This window comes from Mixophyes fleayi, chromosome 5, assembly GCF_038048845.1.
Source record: "Mixophyes fleayi isolate aMixFle1 chromosome 5, aMixFle1.hap1, whole genome shotgun sequence".
Taxonomy (NCBI): domain Eukaryota; kingdom Metazoa; phylum Chordata; class Amphibia; order Anura; family Limnodynastidae; genus Mixophyes; species Mixophyes fleayi.
Window position 1 is genome coordinate 198526654 of NC_134406.1, and position 27932 is coordinate 198554585.

General features: G+C 36.7%; 1 protein-coding gene and 1 long non-coding RNA gene across 2 annotated transcripts in view; one reads left to right on the forward strand and one right to left on the reverse strand.

Moving 5' to 3' along the window:
* The window catches only part of TMX3 (thioredoxin related transmembrane protein 3), a 54132-nt gene extending 28754 nt beyond the window's left edge, over window positions 1-25378 (forward strand). The window contains exons 10-16 of the mRNA XM_075213250.1: window positions 5538-5636; window positions 6264-6321; window positions 11982-12035; window positions 12974-13030; window positions 18974-19103; window positions 21352-21420; window positions 22634-25378. Of these exons, the coding sequence (XP_075069351.1) occupies window positions 5538-5636; window positions 6264-6321; window positions 11982-12035; window positions 12974-13030; window positions 18974-19103; window positions 21352-21420; window positions 22634-22897 (731 nt within the window). The 3' untranslated portion in view covers window positions 22898-25378. The remainder of the gene's footprint in view (window positions 1-5537; window positions 5637-6263; window positions 6322-11981; window positions 12036-12973; window positions 13031-18973; window positions 19104-21351; window positions 21421-22633) is intronic.
* Window positions 412-3689, reverse strand: LOC142158893 (uncharacterized). Its single transcript, XR_012692882.1, has 2 exons — window positions 3553-3689; window positions 412-2237 (listed from the first exon to the last, which is right to left on the reverse strand). It is a non-coding gene; the product is annotated as an uncharacterized LOC142158893 (long non-coding RNA).
* Window positions 25379-27932: the final 2554 nt, after the last annotated feature.

Here is a 27932-nt window from a genome sequence, read left to right on the forward strand (position 1 = left end):
TGCACTTCACGTTTTGGTGAGTCTTAAAAGACAATCCCAAGGTACATGGAAAGGGGAGAGGAGCCTATCTATATCGTTCCATAAGTAAAGTTGAGCATTTTACACACTATTTTAATGTAGAAATAGTTAACTAAAAAAAAACTACTCGCAACTACTGCAGTTTTTAGCATAAAGAGCATTCCATCCCAAAAACCTAGTCTGTAAATGTCACAAGTCAAAGTCTTCTTGTAGGTAAATTTGTAGCTTGGCGGCGTGTGTTTCAGACAATTGGTCCGTATTGGACAAGATATATATAAATGTGTGTGTGGTAGGAATAGACCATGATATAATACAAGTACTAAATCGTCCATGATATAAGAAATGATAATCTTAAAATATTACTAAGGTAAAAAAGTACTTAATCTTTCTTGGTTCAATACATAAAAAGTTTATTTAATAAAAGTAGGACAAAACATAACATTATTAACATAGAATACAATACATTTGTATAACATCCACAATAATTAGTATCTAATAGCACAAGTATGCCTGTGGGTCGATAACAAAGTCGCTTAATCAAGTTTGCTGTCTGGGCATCCAGTAAATCCTTATCAGTCACAAAGAGACGTTTCTTCCATACACTTAAGGTCTTGCCAGCTGGCCTATAAAATATTTTATTGGTGGTTCTAGCAATGTTTTGGCATCTCTGCCTACGCTTGTGTTGTTGCTGGAATGCCAGTAGCAAACGCTGGGTGTGATGTCAATCGGCAATCAAAATTTCCTTCCTCAAGGGTGTCAAATTGCAAGTTGTGTGACTGCATTTATGCCTAGCCCAATTTACTTGCTGCTCTTTGTATGCTTATGCTCTTAGTTATTACTACGACTGTCTTTAGTAATATTTTTTATTTTGTGGCTTTAACATTGTTTTATATAATGTTTTTTTTTATATTTTTATATAAGTCCTTGTTCATACTTGTTACCGAGTAAGTAGTGAATGGGTTACATGCTTTACTTGAACAGACTTAAGGCAAAGATATGCTAACACGGACATGTATCTTTTTGTTCTCCTATATACACAGATTGTTTGTCACGCTCCATTGTGTTAATAGCCTTTTGTGTATCAAAATAGCTGTATCAGCATAGGAGTTAAACACCCCTATGCTTTAGGAATGCTTCATGTGCAAAGTGCCACACACAGTCAAAATACATTTTGTGAACATACCATAAGCCATACACTCTTTGTCTATGGGAAATTACACAAATAAATGCTCTATGAATATTTATGTAGCTCTTGGCATATTGCTTTTTAGCAGTTAAATAGGGATACTCCCTATTAGTGTACACTTTCCTGTTTGATCTCTAAGTTAAATGATTTGCTTCATAAAATATTACAGTAAATCTTCAACATTGACAGCATTCAAAAAAACAAAAACCTAAAACCAAAGAAAGTACTAAACAACATAAAACAAAATAAACTAATTGCAAGTTTATTTAATAAAAAATAGACTAATCATGTAATGAATTTTTATTAGCTCCTCTCTACCTTCAACTAGTTGTGATGTAATTGCTTTTAAATAATCAGTAATTTTTATAGATAAATATATGTCTGTAATAAGTTATTAATTATTATTATCATTCTCTTTTATGTGTAAGGCACCACAAGAATTCAACAGCATCATACATAGGGGTCTAGAACATACAACAAAATAATTTAAGTACAAAAGAGACAAAATTAATTAACGAGAAACAACAAATTTACATGATGACATAATTTAAAACTCACAAAATGACATAATTACGTAAGGAAAACACTAGGAGAGAGAGCCTTGCTTGTGAGAGCTTACATTTTAGAGGGAACCTGCAGACACAGAGAGGGTCAGTTATCTTTGGCAAATATCATCTTTTTTTTCTGTAGACAGATATAAAATCTTTCACTTATAAATAGTTTAGAAGAAGGTGACATTTCCAATTCTTTTTCCAACTGTAATAAAATTTGTTTGAGGATTTCATGAATTACTATGGAATCAAATTCTAGTGTTTTATGCACTGAAAAAAAGAAGCATATTATTCTTCTATCATTGATGGAAGTTTCTCTTTGTTCCATGGTTGTCGGAAGCGTAAACTGTAGAGTCTTTATAGTCTCCGTTATTTTGTCACTGCTGATTTGTATTCTCAAGATTTTTGACGCAAGTTCGTTTTTGAGGTGTTCTTTTATGTAGACTTGCAGAATTTCTTTACAGTTCCTGTGGTTTTGCCACCTTAAAATTATAATTTGGATATTTGTTGATTTAAAAAAGAAAAGTGAAGTACCAATCTTTATTTATAGGCCCTATTACATTTAAAATGTATTTTTATTACTGTACATTTAAAAAAAAAAAAAAAAATTAACCTATTTCTAAATATTGAGTGTGTTAACTGATAGTAAAGCAAACCCTCAATCAAGACAACTGACGGGTTAACCTCATATGGAGGAAAGAATTTTTCTGTCTCAAGAATGGCAATTAATTCCTTGATCAATAACCCTTATTATGATATTTTACTTATAGCTACAAATACCATTCCTTGAGAGCGGAAAAATGCATTAATCTATTTTAAAGCCACAATTTCATGATTATTTTTTTTAACCTAAATCAATGTAGCAGACTCTTAAGCAGCTTGGTAGGTATTTTTTCCTTAGGTTGTTTCTTCACACTGTTATTAATGATTATAAATCTGCTTACTTTCCCACAACGTAATACGACTACCATGGAAACCACAGTCACATGGCACAAAATGTAGAGAGGTTTTGGAAGACCTTTCTGAGTGTAATATAACCCCCCCCCCCCACACACACACACACACACACACATACACACTTTCACATGATATGTTGAGACTGTGTCAGGCAGCCATACTTTTTTCTCCTCCAGAGAGATTTTGAAGAGGTGATAATGATTTATATGAGGATAGCTAAGAAAAAGATCATCTTTAAAAGGTACTTAACTTGCTATGTAATGAAGGAACACACCCCTTTCCCCTTGCCCTGACTGCAAGTGGAGGTTTCTGGTTACAACATCATGTCCAGTGTGACTTGCATTTTCCTAATGTTAAGCCTGATTTTTTTTTTCATGGGATTACAATTATTGTATACAAATTTATTTAATTAAGATCTGTGTCTCAAAGTGACCATCATTTAAAATTGTAACATTATTCAACTTTTCTTTTTTTGATCAGCATAAAATATAAAAACAAAGTCTGACATTAATAACACACCCATTACTTTATCCATAAGAACTGTATCTAGAGCTGTAATTATTATAAACATTGCTCCACTAACATTAAATGATTACATTCTAGTGCATGGGAACTAATCATAACATACATTTCTAAACAAGTTTGTTTGTTTGTTTGTTTTTTTTAATGTTTCCCTACTGAGTTGTGTCTGTGCTTGTAGGTAGATTAGTATGTCTTTCCAGGGAAATGTTATTTCTTACACATAGACAGATGTTTGCTAGTATTACAATAATCATTATACATATGTAAGAATGTTTTTGTGTGAGATATTTGACATGAAGTTTGAGTACCTTTACTCACCAGTATAAAAGCAGAATTAAGAAAAGCACACTGATAACAGTGAAGAAGGTGTTCCGTAAGTCCATCACCTGCAGCCAGATATTTCTTCTTTCTGATCATTTTGAAAGCTGTTCAATGCATTTATGCAGTGATGTTAGTGGGAGGGTCATTTTCTGTAATTCCCCTACTAACGTAAGAAAGGGAAAGTGAAAATGAACTAGGAAACTGCATCTGCAACTACTAAGTTCTATTGGCTAATCATTTCCGTAGATACTACAAACCTTTACAGTGAAAGAGCTCTACTGGGCAGCATTGCTAAAGTAACTACTGTAAATGCCTAAACATAGCAAATCTGAAATATGTGAATTTAAATTCCGCAGAATTGGTCCGGTGGATCTATGGGGCATTTTATCACTATTTCAACATTTGACAATTAGTGTCATAACTGAAAAGTAGAAAACCAATTATTAAGGTAAACCTTTTTAATGTGGTGTGTGACACTAATTGGTAGATTAAATTCCCAGCGTTATTCTTTAGACCAAAGCGGGGGGCGCATCATTACCCTTGGTATGGTAATTATAATACAGATTTCTGCAGGGAGCTGCAAGAAAAAACGCGTTGAAATTACCGTACTAACGGTAATAATGCGCATCAATTACCATAGTAACGGTAATGATGTACGCCTCGCGTTGTTCTAAAGAACAGTGCAGGGAATTGAATCTCACCCTAAATGTGTTTTGATGTTAATTATTTTTGCATAAACCGAGAACCACCATATAGCGCCCCCACCTCTTTTTTTTTTTTTTTTATGTTTGATTTGGTTTGTGGCCAGGGCTGCTGATTTGCCAGCAGGTTTAGTTTAGGATGACTGTATTATCAGGGAAAGTGTTTCCCAAATTCCTAATCTTGAGATTTTGACAAGAGAACATGATGTAAATCTGGCTGGAGAGATGTGAATGTGGAGTAATGTGTCATCTCCGTATGTAAAGATGTCTGTTAAAATAACATACGCGTAAAGTGCAGGTAACGACAAGGGTGACCAGTGTGTGGATCCTTTGACCACGCACCTTCAGCAATGCTTCAGAAAAGATGCATACACTAGCACCTTTAATAACAAGCAAACATATCTCTGCAAATATGAGAGATCACTGACATGACTGTTCTCAAATATATTTGATAACTTCATTACTCACCAAATATGCAGGTGTGTTTTCATATATTCCTGTCACGTGTTAGAATTGGACACACTTCAGTAAACTGTAGATGGCATGACACTCTCTTTTGTACTTTTTATAGTGTAGAAAATTGACAGCACTTGGCTCTATTTGTAATAATTAAGATGACCACCAATATGCCCTCGCTACTCACTTAAAATGCATAAAGTTCAGCACTCCGATACAACACCATTTATTGAGCACTTCTAGCTACACTTACATGAAACTTAGTGATTTCAAAGAGCCAAATCGGTGGATTTTGCATCCGTTATACGATCGTCATATAATGGAGGTATGATCCTGAAATTATGGATCATTAAGTTTCACTTTTATGTAGCAAGTATTGCATCGTCAGACAGTCTGGATCCATTAAATGCTCGAAACAACATGTTAGGACCCTGCCAGTGTTCTGACTCATGTTTCTCAAGTATGACTGAGCTGTGAAGCTCTTGTTTCACATAGAATGAATATAGATGTAGTAATACATAAGCATTCAAAATGATTGCATAAATGATACCTTGCTGTTTGTTAGTAAAGTAAACTAATATCTGTAGGTTCATCCTATGTGCTCAACAATGATTAAGTAGTTTGAGACTTACAAACTTTTGTCTCACTTTGTATTATTTTATCCACCAAAACATGCTAAATAGAAAACAATGGTACCTGAAATGCACATTTTTTTTAAATATAATAATATATTCACTTTAGGTGAAAGTATCAATTTCAAAATGTTCTTGATAACTTTCTATTGTCAAATGTAACCAAGCTGTTCTTTGTGTGTTTTCTGTAAAGAATATGAAGATGGAGATTTATCCAGCTGGGTGAATAAGGAGAGGTTTGAAAGCTATCTCCATGTTGATGGATTTACACTGTATGAGCTAGGAGACACAGGTACCGTATACTACATTGTTCGGATTGTCATGAATGTACAGAGTTTGTTTTGTACACAGGCAGAAACTATTCTAATTGTAAATAATTATTAGTAGGTAAGGAAGTAAAGTGACAGTTTCTCAGTTTTGCCACTATTGTTATAACTACTAAGCAGTAGTGATAAAGTGACAGGTCTCCTGTACCTTTATAAATCCAGGGTAGGAGGGACTTGTAGTAAAATTGAACTTTATTCTATAGCCTTGCACTTCTAATACTGACGTGACAAACCTCATAACTGTATTAGTAAATTGTAACTTTACAAATGTACTTCAACTAGAAGCCTAGCGGCTTGCTATGGGTTGTCTAATGACAGCTGCCTGCAGCACCACATGTGTCTTGCTATTGTATTTTCAGTGTATTTTGTATTTGTTAGGACTCTGTTGAAATTGATAAATAAGCAAATGTATTAAAAGCACTTGTGTTTTACAAATAAAAACAAAACCCACAGAAAGATTACCAACTCGCAGACACATTTTTTGCACAAAGTACTTTTCTCTACATGTATGTAATTTAAAAGAGGCAAAGTCAAACTGCTGATGTATAAAGTGCACACAGGGCTTATTACATAACTTTGTTTTCTGCTTGTAGGGAAACTTGTGGCTGTGGCAGTAATTGATGATAAAAACAATTCAGTTGAACATACACGGTAAGAATATGTATGCTCTGTAATTTTGGCTCCTAGTTAATTCCTGGTAAACAGATACATTTTTAGCTATGTTGCACGCATTAATTTTGCATGGATTAAATCTGTGTAGGCTTTTGCATTATTTTTATTTAACTTTTTTTTTGATAGTTGCAGAAACCTTTATTTCTCTTTCCTGCCATTGGGGTTGAGGTGTGCAGCCTGTGGGTTTCCCCCACCTCTGCCAGCGTTGTAGCCGTCTCCTCTGTGCACATGGAGGGCTATGTGCTGCAAGATTTGCTAGCCTCCTCTTTTTAAAACAAGCAGTTCTTAGGACGACAGCGAATTGTATGGGGATGTTCGGCTCAGGCAGATCTCCATCTCAGAGTGAACAACTGTACAGGCAACAGAAGGTTGTAATTTAAGTATAAGTATTTTAATGAATGAATAACAAGGTTTTTTGCCTTTTAACTTGAGGAAATAAGTTCAATTGTAATAGACCCTTAATATTATTGGCTTTCAGTGCACACTCCGCTCTTTATTCTTATAGGCTCATGTCATGTCAGCAAGATATGTCTACTTCTTAGCCATTTTACCTGTTGGGTTCATCTGTTTTCGCTTCTGCAAGCTCAGCTCTCAGGAAGCTGATCCCTTAGAACTAGATGGGTTAGTGATAGATGCCACTAACAGTCAGAGTATTGAGAACCTCATTTCAGCGGTTTGACTAAATCTTGACTTACTGGACATTGAAGACTCTCCAGCTGAAGGATCAGCCTTATTTCAACGTAAGCAAAAAATCCAACCTGTCAGCGGATGCAGTTTCTATGACTAATATGCGATACCAGGCTCCAATAGGCTTTCTGCCAGGAGACATGTACAGTCCTGGAGGTAACCAGTCCCTCAGTTCTTCTCTGTATGAAGCTGACAGGGAAAATGGTATACACTCAGGTGTTTGCATGGAACATTCTGAGGAAGTGGTCAGGGTTCAACTATCACCTGGAAGCCCAGTTTATCAGTCTGTCACCAAGGACTTTCCAGTTTCTCAGGTGGTGGCTAATAGTTTCCAATTTAAACAAAAGCAAGTAATTTGTTATACTTGAGGGGGATAATTCTTCAGCTTCAGGGACTAGGGTCTTGGGAAGAATTGGCCCTTTTCATCAGTGTGCTGGAACTTCGGGAAATGTATCTCGCTCTGGAGGGGGCTCACACAGTCCTAGCAGGCAGGTCAGTCTGGATCCAATTGGACAATGTCATGATGGTGGTATATGTCAACCACCAGTGGGAAACCCAGAGTTTATAGGCGATGAAGGAAGCCTCCTGGATTTTGACATGGGTAGAAGAGTTTGTCACTACAGTATTCACAGTCTTCATCCCCGGGGAGGAGAATTGGGAGGTGGACTTCCTCAGCAGACATCATCAGGTTCTCCTGGGAGAAGGGTTGCTTCACCCGGAAGTCTTCGATCTTTTGGGTCAGTCGATGGGGCTTGCCAGACATCGACTTAATGGCCTCTTGCCATAATTTCAGAGTAACCGGTTTCTGTGCGAGAACCAGTGAATTGATGGCCTTTGCCGTGGTCTCCATGACTCTCAAGTAGGTGTACAGCTTGGGTTATATCTTCCCTCCACTCCCCATGCTCCTTCTGGTTGTGAGTAAAGTCAAGAGTTAGAGTTTGACTGTCACCCTGGTGGCTCTAGGTTAACCATGCAGTTTCTGGTTCACCGGGGTGCTACAAATGTCAGCAGGTCCAGTTTGGCGGCATCCCATGCAAGCCGATCTCTTGCATCAGTTACCCTTTCTTCACCAGGATCATCCTTGCCTAGCTTTAACAGCATGGCTGTGGCTTCAGTGAATCAGCTTTGCGTCTATCTGGTCCTCTTTTCATGCATATGCAAAGATTCATTGTCATTCAAATAGATACATTAATGGAAAAATTTAAATCTTCAACTTGCCTGATCTATTGTTGTCCAAATGGAAATCCAACAAAGTCAGTACGAACAACTGCCACAAGGATCTAGTGGCGTAAATAGTTGATGTAAAATGTTATAGTAATGTCAATGCAAATCAAATTAAGCTCAAATAAAATGAGTTTACATTAATATATCAGATACCGTAACTTGTTTAGTAACCATAATACTATACCCTATTAAGAATCCATTCTTCTTATGATACATCAGTAACCGAGTTTCAGTCTAGCTGACAAATTACAATACATTCAAACAGGTTTTGTCCTAGATAGAAGCTGTACACTCATACCCCTTCCTCTTAAAAATTCTAATCTGTGATTATGTGCTAGAAAATAAATAAAACGTTATATGTCACAATCGGAATAATCAGAGATTTTTGTCAATCATCATTTATTTATATAGCGCCACTAATTCCACAGCGCTGTACAGAGAACTCATTCACATCAGTCCCTGCCCCATTGGAGCTTACAGTCTAAATTCCCTAACACACACACACACACACACACACACACACACACACACACACACACACACACACACACACACACACACACACACACACACACTGAGAGACTATGGTCCATTTAATAGCAGCCAATTAACCTACTAGTATGTTTTTGGATCAATCAGTACCATGGACATACATGTACTCCTTATGTGCTTTATTGTAGAATATAGAATAGCTCAATTGTCTTTAAATTTCAAATTGCTATATTCAGAGACTATTTAGTCTGTTAAGTATAAAAACGGTTCTTAAGCAGAAAAGAATCTCTTTATGTACATTTATAAAAAGGGATAGAGTGGAGCAATGGACAGAATTCAAATAAGTTCCCTTAAAACCTAATTAAATGGAGTGATGTACTCTACTTTGTTGACAATGTAGGTATTCATTTATTGCAGTGAACATCTGTTTGTAATATCTTTGCGAACTAGATTGAAACTTGGTTACTGATGTCACAAAGAGAAGGAATTCTTGTGAGAATATAGTTTTACTACATATATCTGTGATTTATATTTACATTACTATAAAGTGTTACACCAAATATTTGCACAACTGAATTCTTGTGTATATGTTTTAATCTAAGGATGGAATTCACCTGAATTTTTCAGCATTTAGTTTTAAGGGCAGTGCAGATGGTATTCTCTATGTATGTACTAAATGAACAAAAGCCAGAATTCACAGGAACTTCCATTAAATGTCTGTCAATCACAATCCGTTTCTTCCTTGCTTGCTAATTGCCTTTGGCCGGTGTAGGAGTCCAGGGGAATTTTATCAGAGGTGTGGTTTTTTGTTTTATTTTTTTCTTTAAGCTTGGACTATGATAGATCAAACTAAAAGAAATCTTTCATTTTATATTTAGTGGTTTGGAAAGTATTTCACTGAATACAACTTTATTTTCAAATTGTTGTGTTTTTCTTTTTTTTTTTTGTAGTCTGTGGTATAATGGAGTGCCTGGGCAAACCCCAGGCACTAAGTTGCTATGGTGCCTAAGCAGGGCCAGATTAACGGAATGGAGGCCCCTGGGCTAAGGGGGCCCCCGTGAGGCCCCCCCGTTAGCAGACTGGCCCCCCTGTTAGCCTCCCCCCCCCCCCCAGGCGCTTACCTTCTCCTGTCACTGCAGTCCTCCTTCCGCGGCGCGCTGTAAGCTGCTTACTGAGGAGATCTCGTGACACTCTCGCGAGATCTCCTCAGTAAGGAGATTACTGGGCGCCGGAGAAGGAGGACTGCAGTGACAGAGCTCAGCATTGATCAGGCCGGGGGCGCCCCCGCCCCTGTCCCAATCAATAATTCTGCTGAGCTCTGTCAAGGGCCCCCTGTATGCCCGAGGCCCCTGGGCTGTAGCCTAGTTAGACCTCGGATTAATCCGGCCCTGTGCCTAAGTCCTGCAGAGATGTGCTCTGTGTAAGTCAGGACATATTTACTTCCATGTGCACTGCTGTGTCATGCTGCTCTCAGATGAGAAGACACTGCACATGGCAGCAGAGAACTAATCTAATGCCCCAAAAATGCCATGTGCATGATCTGTTATTTTGGAGCTCATGGAAAACTGATCACAGATCAGTTACTATCTGATCAGCCAGGTGTACGCTCAGTAGGGGCACATTAGAATTCAGAGGGAAACTGCTGTGTTATCAGTTCCCCTCTAACTCTATATGGAGGAGCAGCGTGACTGTAAGTGAGGGGGAGGAATTAATGATGGAGGTGCTACTAATAAAGAATGATGGAGGAAGTTAATGATAGGATGACAGGTTAATGCGAGAGATTAATAATGTTGCAGAATGAAGAGTTTGATAAAGATGCAGAGATTAATAATAGAAGGGTTTATGATAAAGGATTGTGATTAATGATTATGCAAGAAGTAACTGTTGATGATATATTGATGGGAGGGATTTTACGATTACAATGATGAAGGGGAGATGATGGGTATAGGGTGATAATAAAGAATGGGATGTGTGTAAAGGGATGGATAATGGGATCCAGTGATCAATGATAGAAATGAGGGGGATCAATGGGTCTGTGGAGTGAGCGGGAGTGTAGAGGAGTGAGGTGGGGATAGAGATGGATTATGATATGGATGAAGGCGGCAGGTAGTGTGCACTGGGACCCATGGAGATAATGGGGCCCATGGAGACAATGGGGCCTGCTGCATGGCAGAAGCAGAAAGTCGGGGGCCCTGGTTCTCTCCTCCCTGAACCGGGGCCCACAGTTCGCTAGTTCCGCCTTTGGAAGGGGGTGTCATGTGTAAAAGCGGGTAGGTGCTATGTACACAGTCTTCTGTTTAAAAAAAATTTTTACATTTATTTTAATATATTTCTCAAGACATGGATTAAGTTTTCTGTATAAATATCCGCAAGGAGACTCCATTAGAGAGAAAATGAGCTTGAACCAAACAAATAGAGGATAGACAAAAAGGTGCAGGTGTGTTATTTGTTAAGCTTCAGATCACACATAAATTCATATTAATATGATCCTCAGGTGTTTAATATTAATTATTAATAATATATATATGTATTTGTGTATGTGTATATATATATATATATATATATATATATATATATATATATATATATATATATGTATGTGTGTATAATAAATAAAAAAAATAATATATATATATATATATATATATATATATATATATATATATATATATATATATATATATATATATATATTATGACACACACACACAATGTTCTTGGATGCTTTCAAATTCTCTAGCGGCATATTACAAAACTAGGAGCTTTGTATGATGGTGTATTTCCATTAGGTTATTTTAGTTTAATTTTCATAAAGACACTGTTCATCTACCTTTTGTATGTCTCTTGTCATACCCTTTGTTGTATTTTGTGGGAGTGCTATGCTGTTTGTTTCCTCTCACCCATGAATTTGTACCACTATCTGCGTGGTCTCACATAGCTTACTCTCAATGTGTACCTGATGTTGCCATCATGCATAATTGTACTCATTTATTTGTTAATATGCTGAACTGTTTTCATGCTTATTGCATGGATGTCATATATGTAATAATTGTCTGGCGCAAACTAATCTGTGGCGCTCTATAAATAAACGATGATGAGGACAGTTATATTTCTGTGATTGAAGCATTGATTATGTTTCACATTTAATTTTTGGAAGCCAATTGTCACTAAATATATCCTGTAATAATAGCTAACAGCTGGAGTGATTGTGCAAACTTTTTTTTTTTTTTTTTCAGATTAAAATCTATTGTTCAAGACGTAGCAAAAGACTACAGAGATCATTTTCATCGGTATGTTATGGTCACTTTTTGTTGTGTATATACAGTTCTGTTACAGCAGCTGTTCAATGAAGACTCTCAAAACACATGGTGTTAGCAGTTTTGCTATTCACAATTCGCCTGCACAAGTGGATAATCCATTATAGAGGCATTGTGGAGGTTTAGTATATCTCAAATGACAGATATCACAGATAATGTACTCTTGTCATTCCTCTAGTTGTGACTAGGGGAGTTTGGCATTAACAAGTTTATAGGTGGAAATCTGTTTTACATCTGAAAAATCTATTATATTTTTGATATGTGGTTCAAAATGGTGGGTTGTATGGTCTTGTCTTCCCTTGAAAAATAAGTTGCCCACAGCTTCCTTTCATACATTTCTGTTGGGATGAATAAATGAGCTGCCGTAAAACAGTAATGTATGCCGAGAGCAGTCCTTGATCACATTTATTGGTTTCTTAACAAAAAAAAGCAATTGCCACAAATTAGTTTCATTATCATACAGTATATCATTAATGTCCACCTTGAGAGACATGACAGCCTCAATCAGCAAAACCTGATCTTATCCAATATATTGAATCTGTAAATGAATAAATTGTTACTTTCACAAGAATGAGTAGGTGCATCTTACTGTCCATGGATTTCTAAAATAGGTTTTCCTATTTTATAAATTCAGCTTGGTGGTTAACTGGTGTGACTACAGTAGGGTGACAAATCCATTATATGTCACTCCTTTTAATAATACATTTTAATGCATTTCTTTGAGAATATACCTCCTGGTTTGTAAAGATGACCTTCTAAAGACAGCTGGTATAAGAAGGGTTAAATCGTTTTGTATTTTAATTTTAGCACAGAGTACATAAACAGTATTCCTAATGGCTTTAATGTACCCCAGTACAAGTGAGATCACTTACTTTTGTCAAGCATTTTCATTTTGTGTTTTTTGCTCATAGAGACTTCCAGTTTGGACATATGGATGGCAGCGATTACATTAATAGTCTGCTTATGGAGTAAGTCAGTTTGTAGTTTGTGGTGTTTTTTTTTTATTATTTGTTTTGCTATTACCATTGTGTATAATCATTTGTGCTGCTTTTCTTCCATATTTGAATGAATCGGCAATTGTCACTACAGTGTATCTGTCCATATCTAAGCTTCATGTTCCATCATTTACCCACTTACTACCATACAAAAATGGAAAGTTACATTACTTAGATTTGTAATACAGGTGAATATACAAGTGATATAGGTGAATTGAATAATCTTTTATGTACCTTGATAAATGTATATGCTCCCAATCAAAACCAATAACAATTTTATAAAAATGAGACCCCACCGTGCCTAAACTTCAAAAAGGTGAGATAATTATGGCAGGTCACTCTAATGCTGTATTGATTTATACCTTGTCCACATCTTCCTCTGTGATCCAGCCTACCGATTTATAACTTAAGGTTTAAAGCTTTGACAAATCTTATTAAATACCCCCTCATACCTGAAAGATTCAGAGAACCCACTAGTAGAGAATGCACTTACTACTCAGATGTACACAATGCTTATTCTTGAAATGTTCAACCATGATTGAACCCTGTAATGGTGCACCCCATCGTGTGGTCAGGTCATTCCTCTATTACGGCGTACATCACCGACTTGACTCATGCTGATTTATCTCAACATGGATAATGAATCCCTCCTCCGTAATGCCACGAAAAATATGCATTTAAGGGATCTCTTAAATTAATATTTTACCCAGATATTTTCCAAATGGAAGGTCCTTAAAGCAGTCCAGAGGGGACACTTGATCATCATAGCCTCTAGAATTAAAAATAAATAAACTCGCCAAAAATATAGCTTTGCCCACACATTTATATGATTTGGGAGCACAACACAAACTTACGCCCAATCCAACTAACTACCTTTGATAAACATAACTTTACAGCTGAATTGTATCTATTTCTCTCCCAGCAGACACACAAGAACCTTAAGTGGTTAATGCAACACGTCTATGAAAAAGCAGATATCATTCTGGCTACTAGACAAAAAGCTAAATTTAGTAGAGACGAATTCCAAAAATATTATCCCAAATTATTTAACTTAAAACAAGAATCTGAGTCTCGTGTGACCCCCAGTCAAGAGAATTTTAACAATTATCTTTCAAAACATGGGTGTGCCTAAATTATCACAAGCAACAGCGAACAACTTAATAGACAAACTACACAAGAAATGAAAGACCAGAAATCTGGGACCATTATTTTGAATACCAATCCCCCATTTCTTTCTATTTTTAAAGCTGTGATACAGGGTGAACCCTATCCCAAAAGTATGCTAGACGCACGTATACGGGAGTTATAAACCCATATCCCTTTTGAGCAACAAAATTAAGTTATATGCTAAGTTCCTAGCTAACCATTGTAAAGGGTTCTCCCAGTGCTAATTTATTGTGATCAGGACAGGGTCATATTGGAGAGCCAGGAGTAATACAAGCACTGTCAACTTGGTACAAATTATTAAGGGAATCTGCTTCATTATTAGGCATTTGATTGAATCACGTGGAAATGTTTTAAACTTTAGAAGCCATTGGATATTTTGTAGCAAATATCCAGGCTTTATACTCAAACCCCACTGCTAAAGTTATGTCTCCTCTGAGAAGGGCCAGAATGGGACTAAAAATCAGCCCTGGCATTTAAAGTACACAGGCCCATCTACGTTCCAGATAATAATAATAATTACAGTACTTTTTGCAAAGGTCATAATCGGAGAATCTATGAAAACATGCTGCTGTCAAACAGAAGTATTCTTGAGGAACAGCTCCCTTACGCCTCCTCTGGCTCTCCAGTTTACATGGAACTACAAGTCCCACCATGCCCGACAATAGGCTGTCAGGTATACTGAGATGATTGGTTCCACAGCAGTTGGAAAGCTACAGGGTGTTGGGGTATGTTACTATAGGCCTCTGTGGATCAGCTGTTTGCTGTTTGTTACCTGCCGTGTCCTGTGAGATACAAATGTATTACCGCACAGTTTGACTCTCTATTTGCAGCATAGGGCGCATCAGTATCAGACAATGGTATGTACAGGGCTGGCAAGAGAAATTTGGGGGCGGGGGTATAGTGAACGGAGCAGGAAAGAAACTGTGTGCCGCCGTGCAGCGTTGGCACCGAAAGGGGCATGACCACATTGTGTTGTGGGTGTGGCCAACATGGGGCATTGATGCATACATTATAATAAAACTTTACAGTTATCATGCCCCGCCAGCCACATCACTCCATTCCCCCCAGACACATGACACCCCCAGCCCACTGTACTTATCTATGCTTCTGGTGCTGCTGACATCCATTGGGGTGGGAACTTCCTGTAGAGTGAGCAGGGAAGCTCTTAGTCTCATCAGATTACCAAATCTCGTGAGACTTAGAGCTCCTCGGCTTGCTCTGCAGGCTGTGTCCTGTCCAGGGACTGGGAGCAGCTCTCCGCTCCCTCCTGCTAACCAGAGCTGGATTAACGCTCGGGGAGCCCGGGGTATTTAAGACAAGGGGCCCCTATTATGTAGCATGATTATAATTTTAGACAGATGTTAGACAAATACACAGGCAATAGTGTGTGCACTACTGTTAGTTGCACACAGCTCTGCCTTAACAACCAGTACAGTGTGAAGCGAGACATACCTCCCAACTGTCCTTGTAGTTGGACCAAATCTCACTAAATGAGACAGTCACCCAAATTTGGGACTTCCCCCACCAGATTCAGGACAGTTGGCACACTGTCTTGCTCTCTTCTACTGGTTCTTGTCACTTTCACCACCTGTGGCTGCTGGTGTCTTTAGTTACTGCTTGTCTGGAATGTTGGAGGCCCTATTTTGGAAAAAAATGGGTACATGTAATTTAGAAATTCCAATCAGCCCTGGTGTTTAATCAATACAACACATGTTTTATAATTAGTCCTTCCTCCAGCCCCAATATTAAAATAATAGTGCTCACATTTCATAAATAAATAAAGCTATTTCCCTCCCTCCAAACAAACCCCAGCAATAAATTAAATAGCTTTTAAGTTTAATAAATATTTCCCGCAACCATCACTGCCATTACATAATTCACATTTAATGAATAGACGTCATTTTTTTCCCAAACAGCCCCAATTTCAATAAATAACCCCCAAACCACCCCAGCATTAAATTAAGTCCAATTACCCCTTCTTAAATTGATAGGCCCCAATATTAAATTATATTGACCCACATACCCCCACAAATAAAATACCACCAATTAAAGAATTAGCCCCTACCTAAACACCACCATTAAATTAATAGCCTACCTCCCACATTATATTAAGTCTCCCCTTTCCCTCATGCCTGAGTACGTGCCCACAATTGATATTAAGCCACCATACAGCCCACAAATCATATTATACCACACAGTAATGCCCCTAATTCATATTATGCCACAATATGGCCCCAGTTCATATTATGCCACAATAGTACCCCAGTTTTTACAATAGTGCCCCCAAAACATTCTACCATATAGTGCCCCAAAATCATATTATACCATACAGTAGTGCCCCAGTTCATATTATGCCACAGAGTGAATATATTAACACCCCCCTTTTTTCTGTGCAGCGTCTTCTCTCCCCCCGTTTTAGTGTACTTACCTTTCAACTTCTTTTCTCCTCTTGTTTCTGTCTTCTTCTCCTGTTCGCTCCTCTCACAGCTTGCTGGACACCGGCAGTTTTGAAAGTGCTGCGTGCGGCACATATAGTCATGTGGCTGGTTCCTGGGGAGGAGCCAGCCACCAGGAAGCCTGTCATTGATAGGCTGTCAGTTACGGTACACTAACTGTCTGGGACCCGGCCCATCTGACCATCGGCCCTTCTGGCATTTGCCGGGAGTGCCAGATGGCCAGTTCGGCCCTGCCTTTGAGGCCGTTTCTATACAGACTTCACCCTATTAATAGAACCCCTGGCCACAACAGTTAGTGCCTCTACTGATGTCCATGGAGTGTAGCTGGGGGAACACACCATCAAAATATCTCCTAATTGTAGGTGAGATATTAGTATCCATCACACAACTGCAAACTGTGCAAGATTCTAGCGATCAAAAAAAATATAATTCCTAAACTTTTTTACACTTTTGAAAACCTCCCCATCAAGGTGCCTTATATAATATTGAATTACCTACAAAAAGCCTTCCTCAAATCTATTTGTAATTTCTTTTATCTATTCTGAAAAACCCAACATTCCAGAGAATTTCAGCATCTGAAAATAAATTATTTTGCCTCTCACCATGCCCAAGTTTTGCACCCCATAATACTTTGTCTGGCTAGGTATAGAAACCAAATTTCTTAACCTAAAGTTTCCATCATCTCTCTGGAGCTTCCCTAAATAAGATAGACCTCCACATTTTAATTCTCTACCTTCTCTTACATCCCCCCTAAAGTCGTGGAGTTCTTGTTTGTCCCAATTTAAACTGTCCTTCATTTCACTCATCAGCCCCATTTGGGAATCATTTTCCCCTGCAAGTTCAGCGCTTTAAATCCCAGTGTCAGGCAGGAATAAGATTTGTTATATATGACTAATCAGAATCATTGTCCAGCATTTCTAGACTTATACTGAAACTTCCCTTCTATGAATCTCAATTTTTTAAAATAATATATTAAATACTTTTAGGCACTTTCTTGACTCATTATCCCCCAATGGACACATTTTAATGATTGAACTCCCTTCAAATCAATCTATCTTAAATCTCCTGTACAATTGACCACTTGATATTTCCTTTTACTCTCAAGGACGCCAGGAAAGTGGGAAAATGATTTCTGTCATTTTCCCACTTTTCCTGGTAGGAAGTGAAGAAAGGTATAGCTCGGAGCTCTGTATCCACACTCATTTAAGAAACCGCTTTACTATAGTAGATAATTCACACCTGATTGGTTGTATCTTGGAAGTTTGCTACAGCAAATACGATCTGTTGGAGGAATTGTGGCCATAGTGGGATGTTCTGCCAAATTTAGGGGCCCTGTTCACTTATATTGTTATTCTGGGACAACGTGCATACTGGTAATTTAATTCAGTGGTTGAGCAACGAAGCACAGATTTTTTTTTTTTTTTTTTTTTGTTATCTTGCTTACCAAAAGTTCTAAGTAATGACACTAAAAAACTTAATCCCACATCGTAGCAGCAGCAAAAGGTTCAATAGCCAAAAAAGTATATCCATCCATATCCGCTCTTCTAAATGTTGTCTTGTATATTGCCTTTATGGACAAAATGGAATACTACTTTCATGACAAAGAATAAGTTCTCTGCTGTCTAGACCCTGTGTTTTTTAAAGACGGCTAAAATCCCCCTCAATCACAACCTTTCCTTAAATAATTAATTTGGCTAAATTCCATGTTATTTTATTATAACTATGCTATGGAGCCACTATACCTCCTATAGTGAAGTGTTCAAATCAATATAGAAAACATCTACAGTCTGTTTTTATTTCTGTTTTCAAGTTGTAATCTTATATGCAGCATCTTCAATGATATTTAGCAACATTTATTATTTTCATACTATTATACCTATAACTATTCTCTACCTACTTCTTCCCCCTCCTACCCAACCCCCCTTTATGTAACAATTTTGTTTGTAAATGTTTATTTTTCTGTAAGTTCCTTTCACAAATAAAAACTGCAAAAAAATATATAAACTGCACATTTAGGAAAAGCATTGTTCTATATGTTCATCTAAACTAGTAATTAATATTTATGTGTTCATTTTTGTCACTTAAATTGTGGTTTTGTTGTTCAGCATTCATTTTTCAGATATGCAGTGTATTTTATTTTATTACACATGGTTTTCTTCATAAGTTGTGTTTACAACAAAGAACAATTGGTAATCAAACTTGGGTACAGAAATTAAGTATTTGAAAATATTAATTTAATTTTAAATGTTTCACAAATATATTTAAAGTGTTTTGCTTGTATTTGTTTCTGCAGTGAAGTCCAGGTTCCCACTATTGTTGTACTTAATACATCCAATCAACAGTATTTTTTGCCAAGCAAGGAAATAGAGAATGCAGAAGATCTGATTCAGTTCATTACCAGCATTCTTGATGGGACAGCAGAAGTGAGTGCTAAACTATGACCCTTTTGTTCCCGCAATTGAGCAAATGATCTGTTATGTTATCCTTTAAGTTGTTTTAAAAGATGCAGTACAGATATAGTCCTGAAAAGAACCATCATTAAGAGAAACCATCACTATATAAATCAAATAACTATGGTTTAAGCAATTCTAATGCCTCCTTATTCTTCTGCCTGAAGAACAGTGCATTTTGTAGAGGTGAATAATTGAAAGTGCACCACAATATAATGATTTGGAATGACTATAATGGTGTGTAATGTGGAAGCACTGACAAGCATGCTATGACTTGAGTTACTAGCAAGTGATTATTTTTTTGCAGCCAATTATAAAATGGTTGACAGATATTACAGGAAGAAACAAAGACAATTTTGTAGCTTGTAACACCATCTCTTATATTTTCCTGTACTTACACTTAATATGTGATGTCTATTCCTATCCTATTTAAATAATGGCTAAATCTAAAATGCTCTGTATAAAACTATTCACAAATATATGTAAACATTTTGGCAGACTTACAAGAACTGAACATATTTGAAATTGGGGAGAGGTTTGGTAGTAGGGCTTACATCATCATCATTATCAGCTATTTTATATAGCGCCACTAATTACACAGCGCTGTACAGAGAGCTCACTCACATCAGTCCTTGCTCCATTGGAGCTTACAGTCTAAATTCCCTAACGTACACACACACACACACACAGACAGAGACTAAGGTCAATTTTATAGCAACCAATTAACCTACTAGTATGTTCTTGGAGTATGGGAGGGAACCGGAGCACCCGGAGGAAACCCACGTATATAAACATACAAACTCCACACAGATAAGGCCATGGTTGGGAATTAAACTCATGACAACAGTGCTGTGAGGCAGAAGTGCTAACCACATCTAAAATTTGAGGTGGGAGATGAGTGAATGATGAGTGAATGGCTGAGAGATTTGGTTGCATATTGATTAAGAAAATAGTTGTATTGTAGCAATATTTTGAAGGTGATGGCGACAGGATGGCGAGAGAAACTGGATGTAAAGCAGAAGATGGATTCAAGGCTGACACCATGGCAGCAGGCTTGGGAGACTGAGTTATTTGTGGTGGTGTTGTCCATGAGTGATATTTGAGGGGCAGTCTGGAAGGAAAATGAGCTCTGATTATGTTGAGCTTTAGCTAGCATTGGTCCATGTGAATATAGTAGAGAAACAGTTGGTCGCATGAGATATTTGAGAAAGGGAGATGTCAGTGGAGAAGTAGATTTAAGTGTCATCGGTGTAGAGGTGGTATTAGAGGCTGAATGAGCAACTTAGCTAACCAAGGAAAGATATATTCAGTGAAATGAAGAGGGCCAAAAACAGAGTGGAGGTTGTTCCAGAAGTAGATACATAGAAGGAGCTGTTGGGACAGGTAGGAAGTAAACCAGGTAAGAACTGTGTTTTTGTGTTTACATGTGTGTTTCCACAAGCAATTGGCTTCAACAATGTAACTCTATTTTGTCACATACATGTTTAAAAAAAAGGCAGATTTTTAAACCTGTACATAAATGCAATGTAGTTTATATGCTTTTTTACTTTTGTTTTAACATGCAATAAACACACAGAAACCACCATTGATTATGGAACCTGAAACCATTGAATGGCTTTACTTCAGCGTAACTGAGCCTTAAATGACTGAAAAAGATAATAACTTGCATTTAGATGATATAACAAAGTGACACACAATACTGATTAGATTTTGTCATGCTATAGGGACTATTAACTGGAATACCCAAGCATTTGTTAATAGACCTTACAGTTTTCCTTTATATGTGGTTTTTCCATCGCCTAAAATATTCTGAACCGCTCAAACATTAACTTTATTTTTCCTACACCGATGCTTGCCCATCCACATGTTTAGCCGTGCTCCTCATAAAGGCTGTAGGAGAGAGCATTCAGTGATTGCGTTTGTATGATATTCTTGCCAAACAGCGGGACTTGTATGAAACTTTATGAATAACTGGTATCCGAATAATAGTGTATCCAAAAATAAGAAGTTATGAAATCTAAAGTTCATCCAATTTCAAAAGACATTTTAAGTTTAGTGGTCCTTCAAAAGTGATAAACTTGATTAATATAGCATAATACTTTGAACTGCAAATATTGATGAAGAGAGCATAGATTCCATTAAAATTCAGTGCAAACGTTATATTGTCAGACTATATCTGCACAATTATTCATGCTATTTTAACTTTTCTTTAACATATCAGGCTCAAGGTGGAGATGGAATACTGCAACGCATCAAGAGAGTTGCTTATGATGCCAAGTCTACTGTAGTAGTAAGTACAATGTATACTGGCACATTACTAATTTACTCGCTTTACCCTATTACTTTTGTGAATGTTACAACATTCTTTCTGACCCTGCTAGTGCCAAAGAACCAGCCCTAACCTCCTAACAGATTTCATAGTCTCTATTTTAATTGCATATGTATTTTAGTATGCATCCACCCCATTTAGTTGCATATCATTGTTTTTTTAATATAATCTACATAATTTTGGTTTTATTTATGAAGGGTGAACTATTTGGAAGTTATTTTAAGGGTTCGTTTTTTTTTTTAACTGAAGTAAAGTTTATTGAATTTTCAAGATAATTGCAAAGGATACAAAAAAAGAAACAGGGACAGGTTAGGACATAAAAGGGGAAAGGGGTACATAGTGGGGACGAAACACAAAAATATGTCATAAAACACCAGCAATCTAGACATTTTATCACTTTGTAGTATTTAAATATAATTATAGTCAGTTGACTAGTAAAACTAAAGATTGGCACTCTAAACATAAGTCACTTTAACTTTACAATACAGAGACTAGTCCATTCCATCCTTGTACCTAGACCCAAAAACAAATATTTCTTAGATCAAGGCACGAGACATTGAGTCGGAGATATCCAGCCTATGGGGAGACTGGGATGGGGCCCCACCTCCGTCTGTGACGTAATTATGCCAGCTACGCCATTTCACTAATGGGGAAGAAGCTGCCGTGGAATACGGATCTCCTAGGGTCTCCATCTCAAAGCTGAAGTTTACTTTAGATATCACCTTAGCCAAAGACGGGGGAGACAGTTGTTTCCAGGCCTGAGCTATAGCAGCTCTGGTTGCAATGAGCACTTGGCCCATCACATACCTGTCCCAGGATTGAACGGAGGAGGGATAATGATGCAACAAAGCAAGCTCTGGGGAAGGAGTTGTAGGGTATCTAAAAACCTTTAAGGGTTCTTTTAAAATAAGAAGCATTGAGCATTCCTGGTCCATTTCTTTATCCACTTACAAAAGCTTTAATCTAAATCGTCTAAATTCATGGGCACATAATGTTCACCCGCTCTATAAAAAGTTGTAAAGCATTGTTTAAAACTAATGTAAGCTAGTAATGTTCTCATATTTAGTATTCTTTTTATATATTTTTCAAGATGTATAACAAAAATGTTATTTATGGCAGTGTGTACCACTCTATGTTCTTAATGTTGCTATAAACTTTTTTTCAATTCTAACAGTCTGTTTTTAAAAGTTCGCCTCTCCTTGGGTGCTTCCTCTTCGGTCTGCCACTGGGTGTCATCAGCATAATGTGTTATGGAATCTGCACAGCTGACACTGATGATGGCTCAGAGGAAATGACCAGAAAAGATGTGATTGATCCAAACATATCAGATGAGGGCAGCGATGAGGATCAAGATGAGGACAAAACGAGGGAGAACTCTTCTGAGGTGACAGATGAAGATCAAGAAGAAAAGGATCTTGTGGAGAAGAAGAAAGATTAACTTTTTATGAAAATTTGATTACCTAGTATTCCAGAACAAACTTATTTATTAAATTCAACCACTGACACTTTTATTAAAAAAAGAAAAGGAAAAAAAAGCGGACTCTGTTTCACTGAATATTGGCATGTGTTTAATTTTCCATTGTAAAGCGTCAGGACTATTGCTTAGACATTATAGAATTTAATAAAAAGGTTTTGAAAGTAGAAGTCCAATAAGGAGACTGTTTTTATTACAGTACTAAAGATTGAAATTTTGTTGTTTGTTTGTTTTTTGTTTTTTTTTCATTCAGCTCAAATGTTTGTACGCTATTCATACAACTTGGAATTTTCTTAATTCACATTCATGCTAAGGGGTATATTTACTAAACTGCAGGCTTGAAAAAGTGGAGATGTTGCCTATAGCAACCAATCAGATTCTAGCTGTCATTTTGTAGAATGTACTAAATAAATAATAACTAAAATCTGATTGGTTGCTACAGGCAACATCTCCACTTTTTCAAACCTGCAGTCTAGTAAATATACCCCGAAGTCTTAACAAAATCAAACAATGCACAGTTGTGAAAATTTTTTTATTTTATTTTTTACAATGTTTTCAGACAAAGTACTTTCGAGCTTGCAGAGAGGTATTTTTAAGGTTGCTTACCCATCGATATTGGCAAAACGCCAGTGACGCTACATGTCAGACGCAATTGCCTATGTCATGCTGTGGTTACCAATACTTGTGACTGCAAGCACAAGTGAGTATGAGGTTATTTGGGTTCCATTTCCATACCCATTTACATGCTTTTACTAGCATTAAAACTATAGTAATTGCATGATTTTTGATGTCAGTGGTTAAAGGGCCTCAGCACTGGGTTTATGTGCTTTGTCTAAATACACTTTAATCAAAACTATTTTGAATGTTTCTAATGTATGCCCTCTCTGTATCTATCAATGTTACTGCTTGTAGTGTAATTCGGGTGTATTGGATTAGTGTCTTGTAGGCAAAGTACAGCACCCAAAGGTTATTGGGGATGAAAGTAAGGCAGTAGGATATGAATTGCATAGCTTCTGGTACATTTGTTTGAATCTGCTAGTGCTATTTATATTGTGGATGTTCTCACCCAATCCACAGCATGAAAGGTTGGACAGCACTAATGTAGCTCATTTGTGTGCAATACCTTATTTGTCAATATATGATGAGGTTTGTTACAATTTGTCCTGTCCCAGTTTTCATATTAAACAACTAAATATTTGAGGAGCGTAATACCATTGCCATACAGATTTTAAACATTTATGAATAAATTTTGTTCTACATCAGGAAATATTTCCAGATGTGGCACAAAATGTATATTTTATACCTGAGTATTAGTAGTCTATCTATATAAGAAGGACTTAAAATATTTTACTATGTGTTTTTTATAGGGCTTTTTGTTTGTAGGTCAGTGCAATGATCTACCATTTGTTTCCATGTTTCTGTATTCTAGTAGTGATGACACATTTGTCCTATATTGCAAAATTTTCTGTATTTTTTTTCTTTTTACTTTTGATATCACTTAAATATGCTGCAGATTTTAAAATATTTGAAATGCTTTTCATGAATTAGGGTACCCTAAGTTTTTTGTTATGTTTTATTTTATGCAAATGATTATTCTCAAATCACTGCAGCATTTATGCATAATTATTAATGTTATGGGTCAAACACTGAAAAATCCTGATTTATTTTAATAAAAATCATAAATACATTGATAAATCCAAGGCAAATATATATTTTGCATATGTGTGTGTGTGTGTGTGTATAGAGAAGATGTTTCTTTTGGCCAGATGAAGTTAATGGGCCTAAAAGTAAAGTAAAAAAATGAGTAACTTTGAACCTTGGCAAAACCATGTTGCTATGCAAGGGGTGCAAAATAGTTTTTTGTTTTGCATATAAGAAAAATACTGGCTGTTTTTTATGCTGGACGCAAATACTTGATGGCTTTATTTTTACACTGGCATTAAAAGTTGATCTATGACATGCTCTACAACAATAATAAATTTGTCCTCGCATTTTCAATTTATCTCCCCTCCAGTGCAACATGGTTTTGCCAAGGTTCAAAGTTACTCATTTTTTTTACTTTACTTTCCTTAGTGAATCAGGCCCAATAAGTTCATATTTTTAGAATTTCCCCTCTTTTTGCTCTGCCCCTTTACCCTTCTTGTTAAATATCAAGGCTCACCACAAATGTGAAAATTATGCATTATCTGTTTTAATGATATATGTTTTTTTATATTATCTGTTACACATGTTGTTTGGGCTAACATACTTGTGTTAGAGCTTATTGCCACTTACGTTCCTGCGGTTATATTATGTTGTGCTCACTAGGCAGTGAATGTATTTTAATGGAATACACACCCATTCAATTAGACCCCCTTATTGCCTTTACTGCATTTCATTTGCTCACCATCAATCAGCTCAACAAAACAGAAGAAAACAATGCAAAATAAACAGGTTGGGAAAGTTCATTTTGTTTCAAGTCTTTTATTTTAAGAAGAAACTTTAATAACAAACAAATATTGTTTGTCCTAGCATTGTTAAAGTGGCAAGCTTGTGATATATTTTTTTTTGTTGCAAGTAGTAGTATTGCTAAAACGGTGAAACTGTAGAATCTCACGGGAAAAGTAAGCTTCACCGATACCATGGTGATTGCTATAGTAACTACACATATGTTGTTTTTTAGTTTTCATTTGAGCTGCTGCTTTACTCTAGGCTCTTCTTACCTATTGAATTCAAGATACAAATATGCAAACTGTTTAATTTTTTTTAAATATGCTCTGACCTCCTATTGTATGATGTGTCTTTTACAAAATTATTTTTCTAAAATTATCACTATTGCATACCACATTGCACATCTGTTGTACTTTGTATCACAAGATCATTATAAGGTATTTCCATACAAATTACTGTAGGTAACAATCATTTTATTATAGTCAAATGGAACACTTAAATCTATCTGTGTGATGCAGCATTTCATTAAGATTTATGAAATGTGCATATATTATGGATTGCTGTTTAACTTATTGTAACTAATCTTATATTGTCATATTATTAATTTGGTTTGTCTGTGAAACGATAACCTAGGTATTCACTAAAATGTATTGATTAGGGCATGATTCATTAAAGAGAACTAAGCAAAAAGGGAGTACATTTGCTCCTGGACAAATAATGTTACAATGCAAGGGGTGCAGATTAGTGTATTATTTTGCATGTAAGGAAAATACATTTCCATGTAGCACACAAATACTCCATAGCTTTATTTTTTCACTGAAATTTAAGGTTGATCTAGGACATGACCTACCCCAACTATAAATCTGTCCCCACATTTTAAACTTACCTCCCCCTACAATGCAATATGGGTTTGTCGAAGTGCAAATGTACTCTTTTTTTTTTTTTTTTTTTTTTTTGCTTTCCTTAATGAACCAGGTTCTTAGTGACTGATTCCTTACTGGCATCTGAAAAAAACATCCACTTTTCACTGTGTCCTTTTTTGCATTTTGTGTCCATTGTAAGGAGTGTATTAAGCATTCTAGATTTATTTATGTGACATGTTTGCTTTACTCTTCTAGATTTTCCAAAGCTCTCAAGTGACTAGAGGCAAATTTATTGTTTGTTTTTTTTTTGCACATTTGCTTTGGTTGTAGTGTTAAAATGTGACACACTGTGTGGCTTTTACCATAATAAAAGCTGAAGAAAAAAGTGTATTTTTTTTAATTATTTTAGATTTAACTTTTGTTTTAATGGCTTTAGTCTAGTGTTTTTATTTTGAAAATCAGAACATACATAAAACTGAGACATACAAGATAGATAAAATAAATGCAGACATGAAAACAAAAGGACGAAAGTAATGGAACACTTGAGAGAGCTTGCATTCCAAATGGAAGAGGGCACAGTTAAAACAAAAGGAGCAAGTGGGGAGATTGGGACACTTGTCATGGTTAGTGGTATACGTGGGAGACCGTACAAAGATATGGAGGCTTTGGGAGGGTGTCCCATAAGTGGGGAGTGGTTCCGGAGAAATCTTGTAGACAGGAGTGAGAGGTGGGTTACCAGAGATTAGACACCGGGAGAGTATTTTGAGATGAGCTTTGAGATCTATAACAGAGTGGTGTTTTTGAGGGATTTGTAGTTAAGGTTGAGTAATTGGAATTGGATTCTTGAGGATACAGGGAGGCATTGAGCGGCAAATGGAAGATCAGTCTTGCTGGAACATTTAAAATCCATTGAAGCTGAGATAGATTGGGAGGCCAGATAAGAATTTAATTTGTCAAGGTGAAAGATGATGAGATGGATAAAGAGTAAGCCATATTCTGGAGATATTTCAAAGTTGGAGGTGATAGACAAAGCACAGGGCAGGGTTAAGTGTTACACCAAAGCAGCAGGTTTGGTTGACTGAAGAAATAGTGGTGTTATTGATGAGGACAGTTTGAGGGGCTGTGGTGACGGAAGATGAGCTCTGTTTTAAACGGACATGGTGAGCTTTACGTAGTGTTGTAACATACATGTGCAGATAGCGGAGGGGCAGCTAGAACTTCATTTACTTTTGGGCACATTACAGCTACCTCATTGGTGGAAACATCTGTTAAACAGCTACTCAGCAGTGAATAGTTCTGTTAAACTGCTACAGCTTGGATTAGGCTTGCATGGAAAAAGCAAACTTCATCTGTGTGAACAACACTGTTATAAGTATCCAGTGTGCTGTTTGTTCCGGTTATAGTGTGGTATATATAGTGTTCAGGTTATTGGATCCAACGGTTAACAGCATTACTGCTGTATTCTACTCTAAACTATACCGCTCTTTTGGGGTTTTCTCACGTTATCTTTTTCACTTATGTTTTCTTAGCCTCATCCCTCCACTAGCATTTGGTTTTGTAAGTTGTTCAAACACCATTGCCCTGCAGATAATCTTACCAGGATCCCAACACCCATAATTCTTATTCCTGTGCATGCTCCTTGTTCATAGCAATCCTTCCACCCTCAGTCACACTTTGCAGCAGATGGTAAATCTTTTAGAGTGAAA